Source organism: Crinia signifera, chromosome 6 (assembly GCF_055691185.1).
Source record: "Crinia signifera chromosome 6, ASM5569118v1, whole genome shotgun sequence".
Lineage (NCBI taxonomy): Eukaryota > Metazoa > Chordata > Amphibia > Anura > Myobatrachidae > Crinia > Crinia signifera.
This window is the reverse complement of record NC_139222.1, coordinates 116,912,892-116,932,324: the sequence shown is the minus strand read 5'-3', so window position 1 is coordinate 116,932,324 and position 19,433 is coordinate 116,912,892. Positions and strand designations below refer to the sequence as shown.

The window sequence follows — 19,433 nt, the reverse complement described above, 5'->3', positions numbered from 1 at the left end:
GATGGTCTGCGACCATCAAATGATTTCTTCAGGCCATGCAAATATAAATCAGTGGAGACTGATTTATATTTGCGGGCAGTGGGGCCAAGACAGGGCAGGCAGCTGACGTCATGTGACCTCAGCCTTCCGCCCCCGGCACTCCTCGTCTCGCTCACAATCCCATTGGAACACCGAGCGTTTTCATGGTGATGCCCATGTAACGCACCTATGCAAGTTGCCGAGTGCATTCACCAGGAGAGCCTGCAAATGCACATAAATCAACCGCACGGTGCGATTGTCGCTTATGATTTTTACTAGCTAATCAAAATCGTATAGTAAGTTAGCCAAAATTGCACAGATTTAACCGTGCGTGCCATCTCAGTGTGCAGCCCCGTGAGGTCGGTATTGTAAGTAGAGATAGACTGCGCAGGCAAGAAAATTTTGACTATGTTTAAGTGTATAGTGTTGGCCATAGGCTAAATAGCAGGTACAGTAGTTAAAATTGTAAGCGAAAATATTCAAAAATCACAGTCAAAATTGTATAGTCAAACTCGTCCATGAGCCAGAATCCCACCGTGTACACACAGCTTTAGGGGTAAACTTACTAACGTTTCTAAAAATGAAGGTGATTTTGCCCATAGCAACCAATCTGTCTATCGCTACTCTATTGCATCCTAGAAAAAGGATAAAACAAATCTGATTAGTTGCGACTGGCAACATCACATCTTTTTGCTTTTAGAAGCTTCAGTAAATATACCCCCTAAAATAATTTCAAATGTCAACAAAAACAACTTCTCTAGGCCTTGGCCTTCATAAAAGCAGGAACTGCATTTGTAAAATTAATACCAAGTCATGAGGCAGACCAACAATAATGGATGTTCCGAAGCATCTTGTATATGCAGTAAAAAGCTGAATAGAAAATGGTGAGGGTTATATAGTAAACACTACTATTTCATTTCCTTTGTGCTATTTGTATTGATTTGTTATTGGCAGTTATACGATTTTAGATGGTAAAATTGGTCCCATTCCCTTGCAGTGGTTCATGGCAGCTGTCTCATGGCATTAATATGCAGCTTTAAATGACACCTACACACATGCATTTATAAATAGATTAAGAACTAGCGCTTACATAACTCATGAACATAGTTACTCCACAGTTCGACGACAATTATGGGTCAAAAATTAAATGGATTGTATATTGTATATTTCCAGTCTCTAGTTTCCAGAGACATTCCCAATTAGAACTTTTGCATGTTAGATGTAATCTTGTACTTTATGCATATTTTCTAGGCTTTAGAAGTTAATATTTATTGAACAAGTAAAAGGTAAGGCTCTGATCAGATATAGTAAAAATGACACAAAGCCAAAATCTACGATGCTCTTACAGAGGAGGGGGTTTGCACACAGGTCCTATTCATACCCCTTTCAGACAGGAAAAAAAACCCGGGAATTTCCCTGGTCCAGGAGGGTATATACAGGTTTTTTTCTCTGTCTGAAAGGGTCAACCCGGGTCTAAAATGCCAGGGCATCAACCCGGGTCTACCAGGGTTTTTCCCGGGTCGGAATTCCAAAAACCCAGGTCGTCGGCTGTCTGAAAGGATGCGACCTGGGTTTTTGGGATTATTACACATTGTAAGGCACTGACTGGCTCTCCTGGTGGGGTGCTGGCTGATTGGTTGTGAGGATGGTCCTCTCTGATTGGCTGGGAGGGTATGGCACTGGGGCTGGCCTCTGAGGTCATTAGGTAGCTGAAGAAAGGACAGCATGGCCCACTGGAAGGAGCAAGAGGTGAGAGCTGCTGGCACTGAGAGGGGGGGAGGGGGAGGAGGAGGAGGAGGAGGAGATACGCAAACAGATGACTGGGACAGTCAAAGATGCCACAGTGTACTCAAACATTGGAAATATACAGACAGTCGTGTGTACCAGTATATAAAAACAATAAAACATGTTTACAACATATCCGGGGCTTCGCTGCAGTGGGGTTAGCTGGTCCCATAGAAGCCTATGGGCTTCCCTTCGCATCCCCCGCCGCCCCCCCCCCCCCCCCTCACCTCTGTCCGGGCAGCCTCCTGCTGTGCTGCCGGGACTAGTGACCTCCTCCTCCCTTGCACTTCTTGGAGGAGCCAACTGAGCAGGGAGCTGCCAGGCAGGAGAAGGGGGGAGAGTCGCCTGGGACCTATCAAACATCACCGGGCACATCGCAAAGGGCAGCTCCTAACGCAAGAGCTGCAATAATTATCGTATAAGTATATGCGATTATTATCTTGTGCGACGGAGAGGGGCCGCGAATGTTACTGCAGCCAGCCCATAATAAGATATTGCACTCCCAGCCTATTTCAGCGTCGCACTCACAAAGCTACTGCCTTAACCAGTACTTCTGCTTTCAGACGTACGACTCAAGAATATCCATGTTAAGACCTGGGTTTTTCGCATGAGCAAAATTCTGGATTTGTTGTATTTTTTTTTTCACTTATTTTGTCACAATTTGTCACACAATTTGGTGTATAAGCAATCCTGCCTACACCTTGTGGCAATGAAGTAAGCAGGAATCATGATCAAGTTCAGATAATGCTAGTGGATCCACCAACAGAGCTGCTCATTTGGTAAGTATTCACACTTACCAATCTGCCACTTGATCTGGCAAGATATCACAACTGTACAGACTTTCTAATTTGCCCACCCAGTGACCCCATTATTGCCCAGATATATATATATATATATATATATATATATATATATATATATATATATATATATGCAAGATCTTGGAGTTATAGTGTGTACACACGGTAAGATATGCCTTCCGATGTTGACGATATAGTCAACATCGTGTCAGCATCGCATGCAGATCGCAAGAGTTTTAACCCTTGCGATCCCAATGCGCAGTCACAGATTGCAAGACAGATAGTCTTGGCTGCATTGACTATATAGTGCAGATCTGTACTATATAGTCAAAATTGTGCCACTGCTCCTACCCTTCTTTGCCTTTTCTCTTCTTTACTATATTTTCACTATACTACTCCCCCTCCTCTCAAATGATGTACATATTATTCTTATATGAGGGATAATTGCATTACGTCAATGCTCTGTTTGATAAATATATTCATATCATACTCCCATATACAGGGCCGGCGCGCCACCACTAGGCAGCTCTAGGCATTTGCCTAGGGCTCCGGCACCTGGAGGGCGGCAGTTCGCCCCTCACCCCCAGCATGGAGGGTTAGCGCACTGTGCATAAAGCTGGCGGCGTCGGCATCCCTGCAGCGCTGGAGCGGGCAGGGGTGTCCGTGCCGCGGGGGTACCTGCGGCCAGTGGCGTAACTATAGCACCGCAGCTCCCCGCGACCACGGGGGGGGGGGGGGGGGGGCGCTGTGCATGTGTGGGCGCCGGGGGCTGCAGTGCTATAGTTACAACCCGCCGCAATCCCCCGCAGTCTTTACCTGTGTTCAGGCCAATCAGCGTGTGGCAAGTATTTTCAAAATCAGAAGCGCTTCCTGCGCCGCCGCACGCATAGCGCTAGTTATTTTCTATTCACTGCAGGGACCCCGCCGCCAGCTTTATACACAGTGACAGCGCCACAGGTACCCCCGCGGCACGGACACCCCTGCCCGCTCCAGCACTACAGGGATGCCGACGCCGCCAGCTTTATAACACAGTTACCAGGTACCCCCCCCCCCCCGGGGCGCCCCCACCCCGACTCACCTGGGGCGTTCCGATGCCTTGCACCGGCCCTGCCCATATATAAATACTGCACATAATTTTTGTAATTATCTTTATTATTTTCTTTTTGAAAGTGCATTACATTGTTACATATCTAAGATGTTTTGTAACCTTCTTCAATAAAAATTGATTGCATAAAAAAAAATTGTGCCACTGCATGCATGCCGTGGGATGCGAGTCCCGATACCATCTGATCGTATCAGGACTCGCATCGCACGGCATATCTTTACCGTGTGTACACACTGCTGTGGAGGGAAACTCCATTATCTATTGTTCACAGACATATTGGGTTTATTTTACTAAGATCGGTGTTCTATAGAAGATGGGATGTTGTCCATAGCAACCAATCAGACTTCCTATTTATTTAGCACCTTCCAAGATATAATAGATAGCATCTTCAGTAGCACTCCCATCTTAGCAAATTTACCCGTTGAGTGTACATACAGTACTGGCGTATGAACTACAAATATAACATTTGTCGCTCAACCAAACTATATATTGTTCTAATGTGGACCCAGCTTTATTCTCTGCCTGTATGGAATGTGTAAGTGTCACTCACTACCTAAGCTTTTATTTATTAGGAGCTGGGACTGTGGATTTTGTCCATAAGGCCTGATTTTCTAAAGCAAATGGGAGCTATGGGACCACAGGAGAAAGCTTGCTGGGTAAATACAGTATGAAAACATTGACCATGGCCTAATGTACAAGTGGCAAGTTTTACCCCGTACCACAGATTGTGTGCTGTCACACAGCTTTCAAGGAAGTTGTGTTTTTGATGTGTGTCATAAATATGCTTCGTTCAAAAGTAGAGAAATGTGTTAAATTGCACAAAATGCCCACCGTATCTTTACGTATGCAAACCAAGATTGATTGTCACTGGTGTCATTTTGTGGCACCAGATATTTAGTGGTAGTCATGAGCAGGGCTGTGGAGTCGGTAGATAAATGGTCCGACTCCGACTCCTCATACGGCTGACCTCGACTCCCAGGGGCGGATTGGCCCACCGGGAAACCGGGTATTTTCCCGGTGGGCCGGCTGATTTAACTTCAAATGCGGCCGCACATCCTCCCCGCTGGGCCGCGGACCGCAATCTATGCGGTTAGCGGCCGCAGCTCTATGTATGCCCTCACTAAACATGGCCGCCCGCAGCCAGCCCTGGCTCCCCAAACTTAAAATGGCCGCGGGAGGGCTGGTGCGCATGCACACAGCCTCTCCCGCGGTACTCGGAGTCGGAGGAAGTGGCCGGCTGAAGACGCCGGCTGCCGGCTGGTGACGTGATCCCCAGCAGGCAGCATGCAGCGCACAGGACTGGGGATCCGTCTGATGGGCGGCTGTGGGCGGTGCTGGGCAGCGCTGAAAAACAGAAGATTACGCAGCAGCTGAGCACACAGTCAGTAATGTATTAAAATCAATGATAGTCTGTCTGCTGTGCCGTTTCTATATGTATATTTATTTATATGTGTGTGTGTATAAATATATATGTGTGTGTGTGTGTGTATAAATATATGTGTGTGTATATATGTGTGTGCACATATATATACACAGGGGAGGGGGTGCGGGGGGGGGGGGGGGCACAAGGACGCACTGCTGTCTGTTATGGCAATAATCGTAAGCCTTCACCCATTAACCCATTCCTTTCCAATCCAATATTAATTCACCCTACCAGCACTCATTAACACAGCATCTTTTCACCTGGGAAACCTATTAACCCCCCTCACCTGCACACACAAACACATTCAGTACTGATTAACCAGTTAATTGTATAATGGGCATCATGTGCGTGTGGCATATGTATAATGGGCATCCTGTGTGTGGCATATGTTTAATGGAGCATCACGGTGTGCGGAATATGTACAATGGAGCATCAAGTTGTGGGGAATTTGTATAATGGTGCATCACGGTGTGTGGTATATGTATAATGGAGCATCACGGTGTGCAGCATATGTATAATGGGCATCATGTGCATGTGGCATATGTATAATGGGCATCCTGTGTGTGGCATATGTATAATGGAGCATCACGGTGTGCGGCATATGTGTAATGGAGCATCACGGTGTGTGGCATATGTATAATGGAGCATCACTGTGTGTGGTATATGTATAATGAGCATCACGGTGTGGCATATGTATAATGGAGCATCACGGTGTGGCATATGTATAATGGAGCATCACGGTGTGCAGCATATGTATAATGGGTATCAGGGTGTGCAGCATATGTATAATGGGCATCATGTGCGTGTGGCATATGTATAATGGGCATCCTGTGTGTGGCATATGTATAATGGAGCATCACGGTGTGCGGCATATGTATAATGGAGCATCACGGTGTGTGGCATATGTATAATGGGCATCACGGTGTGTGGCATATGTATAATGGACATTACGGTGTGCGGTATATGTATAATGGAGCATCACGGTGTGTGGCATATGTATAATGGGCATCACGGTGTGTGGCATATGTATAATGGGCATCACGGTGTGTGGCATATGTATAATGGGCATCACGGTGTGAGGCATATGTATAATGGGCATCAGGGTGTGCAGCATATGTATAATGGGCATCAGGGTGTGCAGCATATGTATAATGGGCATCACATTGTGCAGCCTATGTATAACGGAGCATCACAGTGTGGCATATGTATAACGGAGCATCACGGTGTATGGCATATGTGTAATGGAGCATCACGGTGTGGCATATGTATAATGGGCATCACGGTGTGGCATATGTATAATGGGCATCACATTGTGCAGTATATGTATAATGGAGCATAACGGTGTGTGGCACATGTATAACGGAGCATCACGGTGTGGGGCATATGTGTAATGGGCATCACGGTGTGGGGCATATGTGTAATGGGCATCACGGAGGGGGGCATATGTATAATGGAGCATCACGTTGTGGGGCATATGTATAATGGAGCATCACGTTGTGGGGCATATGTATAATGGGCATCACAGTGTGTGGCATATGTATAATGGGCAGGTGTGGGGCATATGTATAACGGAGCATCACGGTGTATGGCATATGTGTAATGGGCATCACGGTGCGGGGCATATGTATAATGGAGCATCACATTGTGGGGCATATGTATAATGGAGCATCACATTGTGGGGCATATGTATAATGGAGCATCACGTTGTGGGGCATATGTATAATGGGCATCACAGTGTGTGGCATATGTATAAAGGAGCATCATGTTGTGGGGCATATGTATAAGCATCGTCTGTGGCAAATGTATAATGGGCATCACGGACTGCACTATTGGGGTCATATGTGTATCTGGCACTTTTGGGGGCATATGTGTATCTGGCACTGCACTATTGGAGGCATATGTGTATCACACCCCCATGTAGCCTCACAGGAGCTCCATGGTAGTAGGTGAACCCTCTAATTTTGGGCGCAGATGCCTCTTCTCTTCTGCCTCCAGTGTTGGGAGGTAGGTTTGTGACATATTGGACATTGCAGTGCGTGGCATAATGTGTCAGGGGCATTACGGTGTGTGGCATAATGTGTAAAGGGCATTTTTGGATATTATGCAGACTTTTTTTATTTTAGTAGCTTTTCGGGTGGTTTATTTTGTTGCGAGTAGCTCCCACACCAAAAAAAGGTTGGAGACCACTGTCCTATAGTAACCTGCGGGCTACCTTTTTGCAAACTGAGCATGTGCAGTGTGTGTCAGGGACCCAAACCAGGAAGTAGTGTTTCTCCTATTCAAGGATGGTAATGGGTAACCATGGCTATGTAACACTGACAGGGCCAATGCGCCCCTGTCAGAGAGAGCTACTAGCCATGCCCCCACAGCGGCAAAAATGGGGTGTGACCTCGTTGAAATAGGCCACACCCTCATATCACTAGGCCACGCCTCCGAAAAAATTTGCGCGCGCCTCCGGCGCGCAAAAGGTACCCGCCCCCCCAGGGCTGCTTCAAATTATTTCCCGGGCTGCTTTTAATCCCCAATCCGCCCCTGTCGACTCCTCTGTATTAATATGCGAATGTATTTGATACATTCCTTGAAGGAAAGAAAGGCAACATACATATTATTACTACAGAAACTAGAGGCTGGGAAGCCAACAGTTTACTGTATTGAACAGTTTAAGCAAAGGACAAACACAATGTTTGTCCGCTGGTTTGCTTGCTCGTCACCATTCAATTCATGGACATAAGGAATGATTTCTTTACCGAATCGTTACTGGCGACGAAAAATGGTGCCTGTACAGTATGTTATTATTCTCATCCTTGCTGGCGGGTCGCCAGAACGTACGCGCTGGCGACCCGCCAGCAGCCACGCCAGCGAGGAGACTGAGACGCGCGTGCGTCTCACGCGCACGCGCGTCTCAGTCTCCGTCGCTGGCGCGACGGAAACCCTGTCCGTCTCCGCCTCAGGGAGACGGACAGGGTTAGGGGGGGGGTGCGGGCAGGCGGCGGGGACCCCGGGTTAGCGCCGGCAAGCCGGCGGGGACCTGGGAAACGGATGGAAGCGCCGTCGGAAGGGGACGTGCGCGCGCGTCCCCTTCTCACCATCGCCATGGCGCTGGCGGGGGATGGCGGCTGGCGACGCCAGCGCCATCCCCTGCAAAGATGGGACCTGACCCATCGTACATCAATATGAACCAGCGTAAGGAATGGCTTAGCCAAGGTAAACAAACGACCCTGCGCATGAAACAAGATCTTCATCCGCGTAAAAAGATGTTGTGCGTATGGTGGGAGAGCTTGGTTGAATGAATTTTTCGAGGTATTGAAAACCTTATTGAACGTTTGAAATAAGTTGTAAACTACAAGGGAGAATACATTTATAAGTATTGGTGCTCCGACTTGTGCGTTGCGTGCCATATAGTGAAGCACATGAAAAGCATGCTTTTTCATGGTCACTTAACGTGTTCGTTTTGCGGTTACGTGAGGCACTGCATGCATTGGTCTTTATTCTTACAGTAGAAAAGCCATTAATTATAATTTTCGGAGTCGGAGTTGGAGTCGGTGCATTGTTTGCCGACTCCGACCCCAGGTACTCGACATTTGCTCCGACTCCTCGACTCAGACTCCAACTCCGACTCCACAGCCCTGGTCATGAGGATGTTATTTATTAACAGTTCTTATATAGCACATACATATTCCGCAGCGCATTAAAAAACACATTAAAAAACAAATAAATACATGGGGGGAATAAAAAAAAAAAGGGAAATTTGTTCAACCTGACTGTCGATTTAAATGATAGCAGAGATGGTAAAGCTCGACAAACTAGATCTTGTTGTAATTGGGTGTACACACTGTTTGATTTCATCTATTTTTCTGTTTGATTTTGCTTATAATGTATAAGCAAAATCGAATAGAAATCGAACGCATTTGATTTTGATTCGATCCTGATGTGCGGCCCTGCGGCATCAAAATTGAATAGAAAAATAGACTGCGCATGCAAGACTCTATAGTACAGATCTGTAATCTTTAGTCTATATTGAATGTGTAGACCGCACCCTGCAATTTGATCCAGATTGCATCAGGATAAGTTAAAAAGTAAATTGCATTGTGTGTACATTGCTCAATATGTATGCACTGAGCGATTTTCAGCCCAGCGATTTTCCCCATCAGTCCTGTGCATACACGCGTAGAAAATTTGCCCAGTGTGTATGGACCTTTAGCAATTTTGAATAGATGCACTATTTTGTCACTATGATTTCACTATGACCCTCCTACCTTGGTTTGTTACTACCAGGTTTGTTTTATCAAGGTTTCCTATTGTAAAGCACAACAGGATTTGCTGTGCTATATTAAAAAACGGTACTTGTGTAGTTTCACGGCGCCAGCACTTCCGGGTTCTACGCTCGCCACAATCTATGTTAAAAAAAAGTGACTTAACTCCATGCCAACATGGATAGTTCATACCTCCACTATCCATGTTGGCATGGAGTTGATTTTAAATAGCGTGGCGAGTGTATCGAGCCCGCAGCGTGGGCGAGCGAAGTGATACTACACAAGTACCAAAAAAACTGTAAATAAATAACAGACTATTATCTAGTCAAAATAGACTTGCATGCACGTCTGTTTTGCTACAGATGAAGCGCCCGTCATTCTTGCAGAGGCTGGCGGTCAGATCGGCAGCCCCCCCCCCCGCGCGCTACAACGGAGCTCCCAGCTGCCCTATCCAAAATTCCCCGCTAATCCTGCCCATCTCCCTGAAGCGGGGACGGGCAGGGATCGTGTCCCCACCGCCCGGAGACTGGGACGCACGTCCCAGTCATATGGAGCGCCATCTTGCCAGCGGCGGCATCTGGTGAGCCCCGACGCTGGCTGAGATGCCCTCCATCTGTATGTGATACAGACTTTGCTGGACCATGCATTTGTATCAACTGTATGTTTAAAACCGTGCAATTTTGGCTAACTAGTGTGTATATTGCTTATCACATACCTAGTGATTGTCTCTTTGGCTATAGATGAGATAAATGAGGCTAGTGTGGCTACAGTTTTTTATACCCAGGTACCGCGCATTCACATTTAACCCAGGTCACCCATTATACAAAGGGTGACCCGGGATTAACCCTTTTTATAACCTGGTTTGAATTGTCGGGTTACTCGACCAGAGTTATAAGGTTTGGGGCTTTCACACTACACGTCGACCTGGCAACAACCCGGGTTATTTTGGCCATGTAAAAGGGGTAATATGGGCATTATGACAAGAATGGGGTTAATGCAGGCGGTGACATAATTTCAAGTTGCTGCTTCTAATTAAGCCTGGCAGCAGAGGGGTTACTCTGTGTGCGGGTCCGGCTGTACAGTACAGGCAGCACGTGCGGGTGAGGAAGTCCCCGGGCTCCGGCAGCAACAGCAGCAGCAGCTTTGACTCCGAGACGGGGGAGGGAGGAGGAGGCGGCGGCGTATACACGGGAGGTTGCCGGGGAGAGACTCACTGCATGGGAACATCCGAGCACACACAGCTCACATCCCGTAACAAAGCATTGCTTCCCCATCACCCCGGACCCAGCTGAGATACCAGCCAGCACGGCAGCCTTCCTGCTGCGCCCACATCATCAGGAGAGAGCCGATTCCAGCAGCAGGGTCCCTGCCGGGTAGCGGCGCTCACTACTGCACAATGCAATCAGACCTTGGCCAGGAGGTGACAGCTGTGACCCTACGGAGAAGCAGCCAGCCGCAGCGCAGCGGACCATGTAGAAGTGCGGCTACAGCATGCGGCGTGTGAGATACAATGCGGGGGAGGTAGTGTCCCAAAGCCAGCACATATCACTGCAAAGCCGGGGACAGATAGGCTGCAACCCCACTAGTAGTGACCTACAGCACAGTGCCACCAATAACCCAGCAGTCACCCCCGCAGCACAGCTTTCCATTTATTCGGTTATCTAAAAGCACACATCCCTAACTATCTGTATGGCCCCAAAGTAATGACCCCAACCTATTACTATACCGGGAAAAATAGACACGCTATAAAGCGGAGCCTTCCCATCGATATATTCCCCAGTGAACGGCGGGCCCGGAAGATCCCATCAGCTCTGCGGCCCCGGAGCACAGCCCAAGAGACGAGAGAGCCCTGTGAGTGACTGAGCAGCACACAGGGCAGGGGCAGCATATAGGGGACTGCAGCAGGTAGGCTGAAGGGCACCGTGAGGATTCTATACTGTGGCAAGGTTTGGGCTGTGCCAGCTGAGCTGCCTAAAAACAACAACTGTGGTTACAGCGGCTCATTTCTTTTGGATCACTGCTATGCCAGGCTGAGGTCCTGTGCGCTATAGTATGGCGGATGGACGAGACTCTACATCCCATGCTGCAGAAGCAGCTACTGTGGTGGGACATTTGGGGGTGCAAGATGGGAGCACCCGCGCTTCCCGTGGTCTGGAGGTAACTGAGCGTGCGGGAGAGGAATTGGTGATGAATGGAAGACACTCAGAGGATAGTCCTCACTCGGGGAGGAGCAGCAGGGACCACTCAGGAGAAAGAGGACAGGGATCTTTGAGAACACCCGGTATAATGAAGGTAGGAGCTCAATCTCTAGAAATCATTCATCTAATGTACATAAAAATCTAAATAGCTCTTCTACAACTTCACAATTACCACCCCCCGAATAGAAAACGACTGGGTACAGGCTGGGTACATGCTATGAGACAGATTTATTAAAGGTTGGAGAGACACATAGAAACGGGTGTGGTATGGCGGTACAAAAATTGGGATCTCGACAGTCAGTATCCCGACTTCCAGTGCTCCAACTGGGGAGCAGGTGCAAAGAAGCCCCTTGCAGGCTTGCCTCGCTGCGCTCATCATGCTGTGGGCTCGCTACAGGTTCTACTCTCCCTCTATGGGGGTCTTGTACCCCCCCCCCCCCCCTTAGGAGAATAGCCCCTGTCAGTCGGGATTCTGATGCCGGAGTACTGACCTTCGGAATCCCACCTGTTGGGCAGTCATCTGGCACCCAATAGAACCAACTCATAAGCTTCTAAATCATTTTTTTCAAAAACAGCCTGCAGCATGGCAGTTAGAAACTGACTGGCTGGTATTTTACCTCTCTCCACTACAAACAATGGAGCAAATTTATCAACAAGTGATATTCTTCTTCTCACTCCGTATGAATGTTAAATGGTTCTACAGCCAATCAGCTCCTGTCATGGGTTTGAAACTAGGTTGGAGCATTATTTAACATTCATGATTAGAGTAATAACAAGAATATTAGTCATTGATAAATCTGGCCCAATATATCACCAAGTGCATCAGCTCATTTGTATAGCGGATAGGTCTGAATGGCATAGTTCATATTTTGTATTTAAATATTCTATTGGAAACAAAAACTATGGCTAGGTAAGTGGCTTGCAACCCCTATTGTACATAGTTCCCCATTGTATCAGCACCTTCCTTCCCCGATTCCACAGATCCCTGGTGATATTACCCTGTAATCTTCTAGTGGCTCTGGTGATCCTTATTGTTAGTTTTATTTATAAGGTGCCACAAATGATTCGCAGCACAGTACATATGGCACATATTAAAACATAACAGGATACACAGAACTTAACATTACAATAACTGAAAAACGTAAGCAGAGCACAGGTAACAAATAGCACCATAATTCTCAGTATAAAACAGCTGAAAATGATGGAAGTAGTTGTCCACGTACTACCAGGGGTGGGTTGGTCTTGGTAAAGAGGAACGATTCCGAGTGTGAAAAGATGAAGGTACTGTATAGATGGTAGACTAGTAAGAGAGATGTACTTGAAGTGTGAGTGAAGAGGGCTGTGAACAGGATGGAAGATACTGTAACCTGTTCCAAGCAGGTTCAAATCTAGAGGCAAAGCCACAACTATTACACTGTCCTTAAGTCCTCACCCCTAATCTAATCTATCTATCTATCTATCTATCTATCTATCTATCTATCTATCTATCTATCTATCTATCTAACAGCTACACTTCTCCACCTGTTGGCATTTACCTCCCCCCCCCCCCAGATAGCATGCCACAGCAGAGTCGGGTGCCGGATGACAGCCCGACAATCCCGATTGTTCAAATGCCCGACAGTCGGGATCTCAACTGATCGGAGCTATTCTTCCACATGGGGAGGGAGAATAGAATGTGTGGCGAGCACAGCAATCTTCTTTGTGCTCGCCCCCAGTTGAAGTACCAGTGGCCTCGATTCCGATGTCGGTATTCTGGCCATCATACCACACCCAACAGAATCAGTCTACACTTACGCAGCTGATCTAAACATCTGTAGAATAGATTTCTCCAGTAACATCCAGGAAGCAGATGCAGATGGTGAGGTTCCATGGGATGCAAATGTGAAAGTCCAGGAACTGTGCTAGTTAACTGGTTACAGAAATTTAGAAACATTTAACAGACCGGTCACCTGATTTCTTCAATAGCGGAATTTGCTATACCTATCAGAGGATTACCTATTATATCATTATAAGGCATTCCGCATAATTATCAGTCCATTGAGCCATACACCGCAATGTAGAAAACCTACAGATCTATATCCATAGAGTAAAGCAGGGTTCACAATCTTTTTTGAATTACAGCACCCTAGAGTATTAGAATTTTTTCACTGCACCCCTAGGCCAAAAAAAATTTAAAATGTAGAAAAAGTAAATAAAATTAAGTAGATTGTGTATGTATGTAATCCGTAGGTTCAGTTATATAGTAAAGGGCAGTATTTGCTTCTGATTGTACACATATTTTATGATTCGCAGTAACCAAAACTGGTGTGGTCCATAAATTGACCATACATAATTTGAATTGGTCATGGACCACCAACCCGTGGCACCCCTTCAAGTGTCCCGAGGCACCCCAGGGAGCCACGGCACACAGTTTGGGAACCACATGAATACAGCAACTAGAGTAGTTACATGTTTGTTCCATAAATGCAAAAGTTCCCACCAAAATGATAGGGAACACCAATACATGCAAAAATGTCAGCTTTAAAAAAAAAAAAAAAGCCTATTTTTACAAAAATACTGCCATCCCGATTTTTTTATATATTTGTTTTTATCATATTACCTCTGTCCATCTCTCCTCTACACTGTTCACGTTTAGCTCTTGTACACCCCGTTCACACTTCATCCTCGACCCAGATTTTTTGCGGGTTCATGGCATATCAACTTGGGTCAAGGTGCGGTGTGAAAGCAGCAAAACTTATAACCCGGGTCCAGCAACCCAGCATTTTGACCCAGGTAAAAAGAAGGATTGGAACCGGAGGTACTTGTGTATTATAGCGGCGCCCCCGATTTCCATCGTGCGATGTTTTAATCGAATCGCATCGCATGCCATGCACCCGATGGGATGCGATTTTTGGCCCCTATACGATGAAAGATTGTATAAGCACCCTAAAGGGTGCTTTTAAGCACCGTAATGGGTGCTTACAATGTTTAATGCACCCCCACGCCACCCCCCCCACTATAAACGTGAACCCGAAGCGTGGCGAGTGCAGCGAGCCCACGAGGGGCGGCGGTACGCGTCCTCCGACCTTTTCATACCCCCACTATCCACGTCGGCGTGGAGTTGAGAATAGAAAGTGTGGCGAGCGCAGCGAGGGGACGCGGATACCTTCACAGGTATCTGAGTCCCCTCGCGGGCTTCACAGGTATCTGCGTCCCCTCGCCACGCTTCGGGCTCGGTGCGCTCGCCACACTTTCTATTCTCAACTCCACGCCGACGTGGATAGTGGGGGTATGAAAAGGTCGGAGGACGCGTACCGCCGCCACTCGCCATGCTTCGGGTTCACGTTTATAGTGGGGGGGTGGCATGGGGGTGCATTTAACATTGTAAGCACCCATTAGGGTGCTTATACAATGTTTAATCGCATCGTATGGCATTGTATGCCATATACAATATCACGCGATATCGCATCGCATACCATCGTATGCCTTATGGTATGCGATGCGATGGGCGCCGCCAAAATACACAAGTACCGAACCGGATTGCTGTACTGTGTGAATAGGTAACCCGGGTCGAGCGACCCAGGTTCTGTTCACACGATGGAGGAGGCAGCACTTGGAGAAAGCTCCAAGCGCTGCCCCGCCCATGACTGAGTTCAGTAACCTGGCTTATTGTTGGGTTGCTGTGGGAGCTAAAACCTCACAAATGCCAGGTCGCTCTTGGGACTGACCCGTGCCCAATTCCCGGGTGAGACCCGGCATTTGCGATGTGAAAGGGGTAGTAGTCTTTCCTAACAAAATGTACACTTAAGATATATTATTAAACAATATTCATAAACAAAGCACTATCTTAAAGTACCAGAAAACCTCTAATTTTTATTATATAGGGTTTCCTTTTCATAACATAACATATCCGGCCTGCAGTGGTACTATGTATTGTTTGCCTCATTGTAGGATGTAACGCTTTGTCTGGGATGGTCTTTCTTTTGAACAATAGTTATCAGGGACACCTAACTGCAGACATCCTGGAAACTGGCTGGATCATTTGGTTATTATTCTTATCAGATTTAATTTATTGAAAATATTTTAAAGGTTCTGCAGCATTGCAGATTGGGGAAATAAAGAAGGCGGTATATTTACAGACAGTTACAGTGTGTGTTTGTGTATGTATACCGTATATACTCGAGTATAAGTCGACCCGAATATAAGCCGAGGCACCTAATTTTACAACAAAAAACTGGGAAAACTTATTGACTCAAGTGGGACCATCACTCGAGTATAAGCCGAGGGGGGCTTTTTCAGCATAAAAAATGTTCTGAAAAAGTAGGCTTATACTCGAGTATATATATATATATATATATATATATATATATATATATATACACATACACACACACACACACACACATACTGTGTGCTGACTGTGTTTAAAATCTACAGGCGCAAGCGCATGCGCAGTGCCGACCTGCAAATGTGCTTGTCGCCTCTTGGGCGAGCAAGAGGGAGATAATAATAGTTTGTTGTTCTTAAGTCATACGAAAAGGAGTGGGAATATAAAACAGGCGCTCACACCCCATCACAATTATAAATTTGTACTTTCTAGTTCATAAATAACGACAATGAATGGATTAAGTAACAGAGTAGAATATATAAGGTATGGAGGTCAGTGATTAAATTGAACTATAAAATGTATGATAAATGAGTATGCTTTTTATGGTGAAACCTGCTGCTAATCTCAGACAGGAAGCGGTTGAAAGGTATACAGTGTCTAGGTAAACAGTCAATAGGTCGACATGCTAATAGGTCAACACAGACGAAAGATTGACATTGACTAAAGGTTAACATGACGATGATCGACACAAGGTTTACTCAATTTTTTGGACTTGTTCTTAATGAACTATCCATGTGGACTTCAATTTGGAACTATATGTATTCATTGAGCACAGTGCCAGTGGAGTGACGCACCAGGCCGAAGCATGGTGAGAGCAAAGGAAGCCATCGGCTACACTAATAAGGGGACCATATCGACAAGTGACACTTAAAATAATATTGTGAAAACTCATGTCAACACGTGTCAACCTTTCCCATACCTACCTTTTGTCTGTGTTGACCTAGACACTTTAGACCTATCAATCCACACTCTATTTCCTCACATCTATTAAAAAGCCATTTAATAGATTTAGTGGTAGTAGCAGTAACAGGCTGTGTACATTTTTACACTGTGTTTAAAAAATACTATATCAACTAAATTTTGTTGTAGTTATCTAGATGAATTAATTTTTTTTGTGGTGGGAAGAGGTTAAGTTTTGTGATGGATGCTTTGTCATTGGACAAGATGGAAGGAAGGACAAGCTGTGCTTCACACTCCTCTTCAATGCAAGACCTGCATTAGAAGGCAGTGCGGTTAATTATTCATTGCAGAGCAGGATCTGAGAGCAGGATGCAAAGCTGAGAGACGACAATCTCTTACACAACAGGGCTTTTCTGGCCCAAAATATAATATCATCTCTATGAGCCGGATTTAATCTGCAAAGTGATAGAGACATCAGCGGTATTACAGTCCTTTAATGCTAATTGTAAATCATTGATAATAGCAGCAGATTGCAACCTGTAATATAGCACAAATTAATATGAACAGAGGTCTGTGAATTTGTTTGGGAGGATTCAATGAGACATCTTGCAGGATAGAGCGTGTTGGAGGGGGTTTTTGCTAATGAAAGTCATTTTCATATCTGGGTCCAATAATAGGAAACTATTGCACTGCATTATATAGCTTTATCTATCTCTCGCTACACAGACACACACACACACACAGATAGATATATAGATATCTATCCCCCACACTGTCCATACTGTTAGTTTCACTTATAGCCATTTCACTTTATAATATCAGTCTCATATCATATCTTTTATTTCTCTCTATAAATGTTTGTAATAGTTCCAGTTCTGACTTCTCCATCCCATAAATATTATGACATTTTCTTTTTCACTTTGGCGTTGAATAATATAATCCTGTATTGGATTTAGAATACTGTATATTAGAATGCATGTTACTTGGACCTGCCAGCATACTTCTTCCCTGTTGTTTAATACCCTTTTTGGGGCAATAGTTCTGTCACAATTAGATTTTATTTGCTGGTTTACATTTTTCTTTTTTTTTTTGAGAACCTGTTAGTGCTGTGTTTAACATTATTATGCTGCTTTCACATTACAAACCTGCTTTCAACCTGTTTTTGTAAACGTTTCTTAAAACGGGTCTAAAGCCAGTTAAACCCCTTTCACATTGCATGTTGTAACTGGTATATTACCATTTCAATATCGTTTTTGTACCATTCACATTCAACCCATGTCATCCATAGCTTGACATGACAATTGCCCTGCCTTAATGGCCCCCTGGATATGATCATAAGGCAGTAAAGTCCATGCTGGTAATGGGAATTACACCTATCTAACCAGTGGCGTAAGTTTGTCCCAATTGCCCAAAGGCAAGATGAATATTGGTGCCCCCCCCTCAACACAAACACACACAAAACGTTATTCAAAATATATAGTCTGTTATGAAATATATATTATATACTGTATGTATATACAGAAAGAAGTGGAGAACACATATATATTTCAGAACTCGGCCACAGAAGCGATTTTGATGGCTTTCAATTAATGGATTTAAACTGCCAATGGTGGAGAGGTGCCCCCTTGAGTGCAGGAGCCCAGCGGCAGATGACTCCATTGCCTCCCAGAGTTCTGCCTCTGTATCTAACAGTACCTGAACACTTTACATGATCTTAATAGAATTGTATTTGAATGTAACCATACTTGTACCCATACTACATCCTCTTCTACATTACCTGACCGTGTTATTACAACAGAATTACATTATTTACCGACCTAAAGTACTGTACATCTATGCATCATCACTTGACAACTAAATATACATTAACTGACCACCTAACATGATCATAATATTACAAAAAAAGCTATGTTACCCTCTAAACCAGTGTTTTTCAACCACTGTGCCATGGCACACTAGTATGCCTTGACCTGTTCTCAAGTGTGTTACCAAAGCTAGAGATGTCCACACCAGTTCACAGCTGCCACCACCACCAATTTAACTGTTATTCACTGGTCTCTACCTGCTCCATTCCTGTCTCTGCATCCTGGACATGGACAGTATGAGACCACCCTTTTCTGAAGTCAGAGGGTCCAGATCTGGCTGCTGGCCCCTCCTCCTCTTCTGATCTGCTAATCAACCATTGGCTGGCGGCTGCTTTTGTTTCATCATCTCTCACATCGATGGTGTCAGTCAATCCAGGTTCAAAGGCTCTGATTTTGAATTTTTTTTTTTATTTTTTTTTTTATGTAGGGACCAAAGGTATTTGTTTTCATGTAAGGACCAGTGTATTTTATTTTTGTTACATGTGGGGACCAGTGTAATTTTTTTTTTTTTTTTAATATGAGGGCTAATATTATTTTTTCATGTGGGAACCAATGTGTTTTTCCCTGTTTTTACAATTTATTAATTCGGTACTTGTTTCCTAGCACGACGCCACGATTTTAATTGTATCAACTCCACGCCGACGTGGATAGTGGGGGTATGAAAAGGACGGAGGATGCGTACCGCCGTTGCTCGCCACGCTTCGGGTTGGCGTTCATCATGGGGTGATGTTAACAATGGGGGGGGGGGGGGGTATTTGACATATAAATTACCCATCAGGTTGGGTATACAATCAAAAATTGGGTATGGGGGGCCATTTAACATTGGTTCCTATGTAAAATCGGGTCCATCGCATTGGTCGCATTGTATGCCATTATAATGGCATACAATGGACTCGATTTTACATAGAAATTTAACATTACATACAATGCTTACAATGT

The 19,433-nt window shown here is 45.3% G+C and overlaps 1 protein-coding gene across 4 annotated transcripts in view; it reads left to right on the top strand.

Moving 5' to 3' along the window:
• The window catches only part of LOC146008032 (inactive phospholipase C-like protein 2), a 229,193-nt gene that overhangs the window by 88,636 nt on the left and 121,124 nt on the right, over positions 1–19,433 (top strand). Inside the window, exon 1 of one of the 4 annotated variants that reach the window (XM_083146907.1) lies at positions 10,379–11,676. The exons of the other annotated variants lie outside the window; for them this stretch is intronic. Coding sequence (XP_083003033.1) covers positions 11,437–11,676 — 240 coding nt within the window. The 5' untranslated portion in view covers positions 10,379–11,436. Of the gene's footprint in view, positions 1–10,378; positions 11,677–19,433 lie in introns of those variants that run through there. 4 annotated transcript variants of the gene reach the window in all.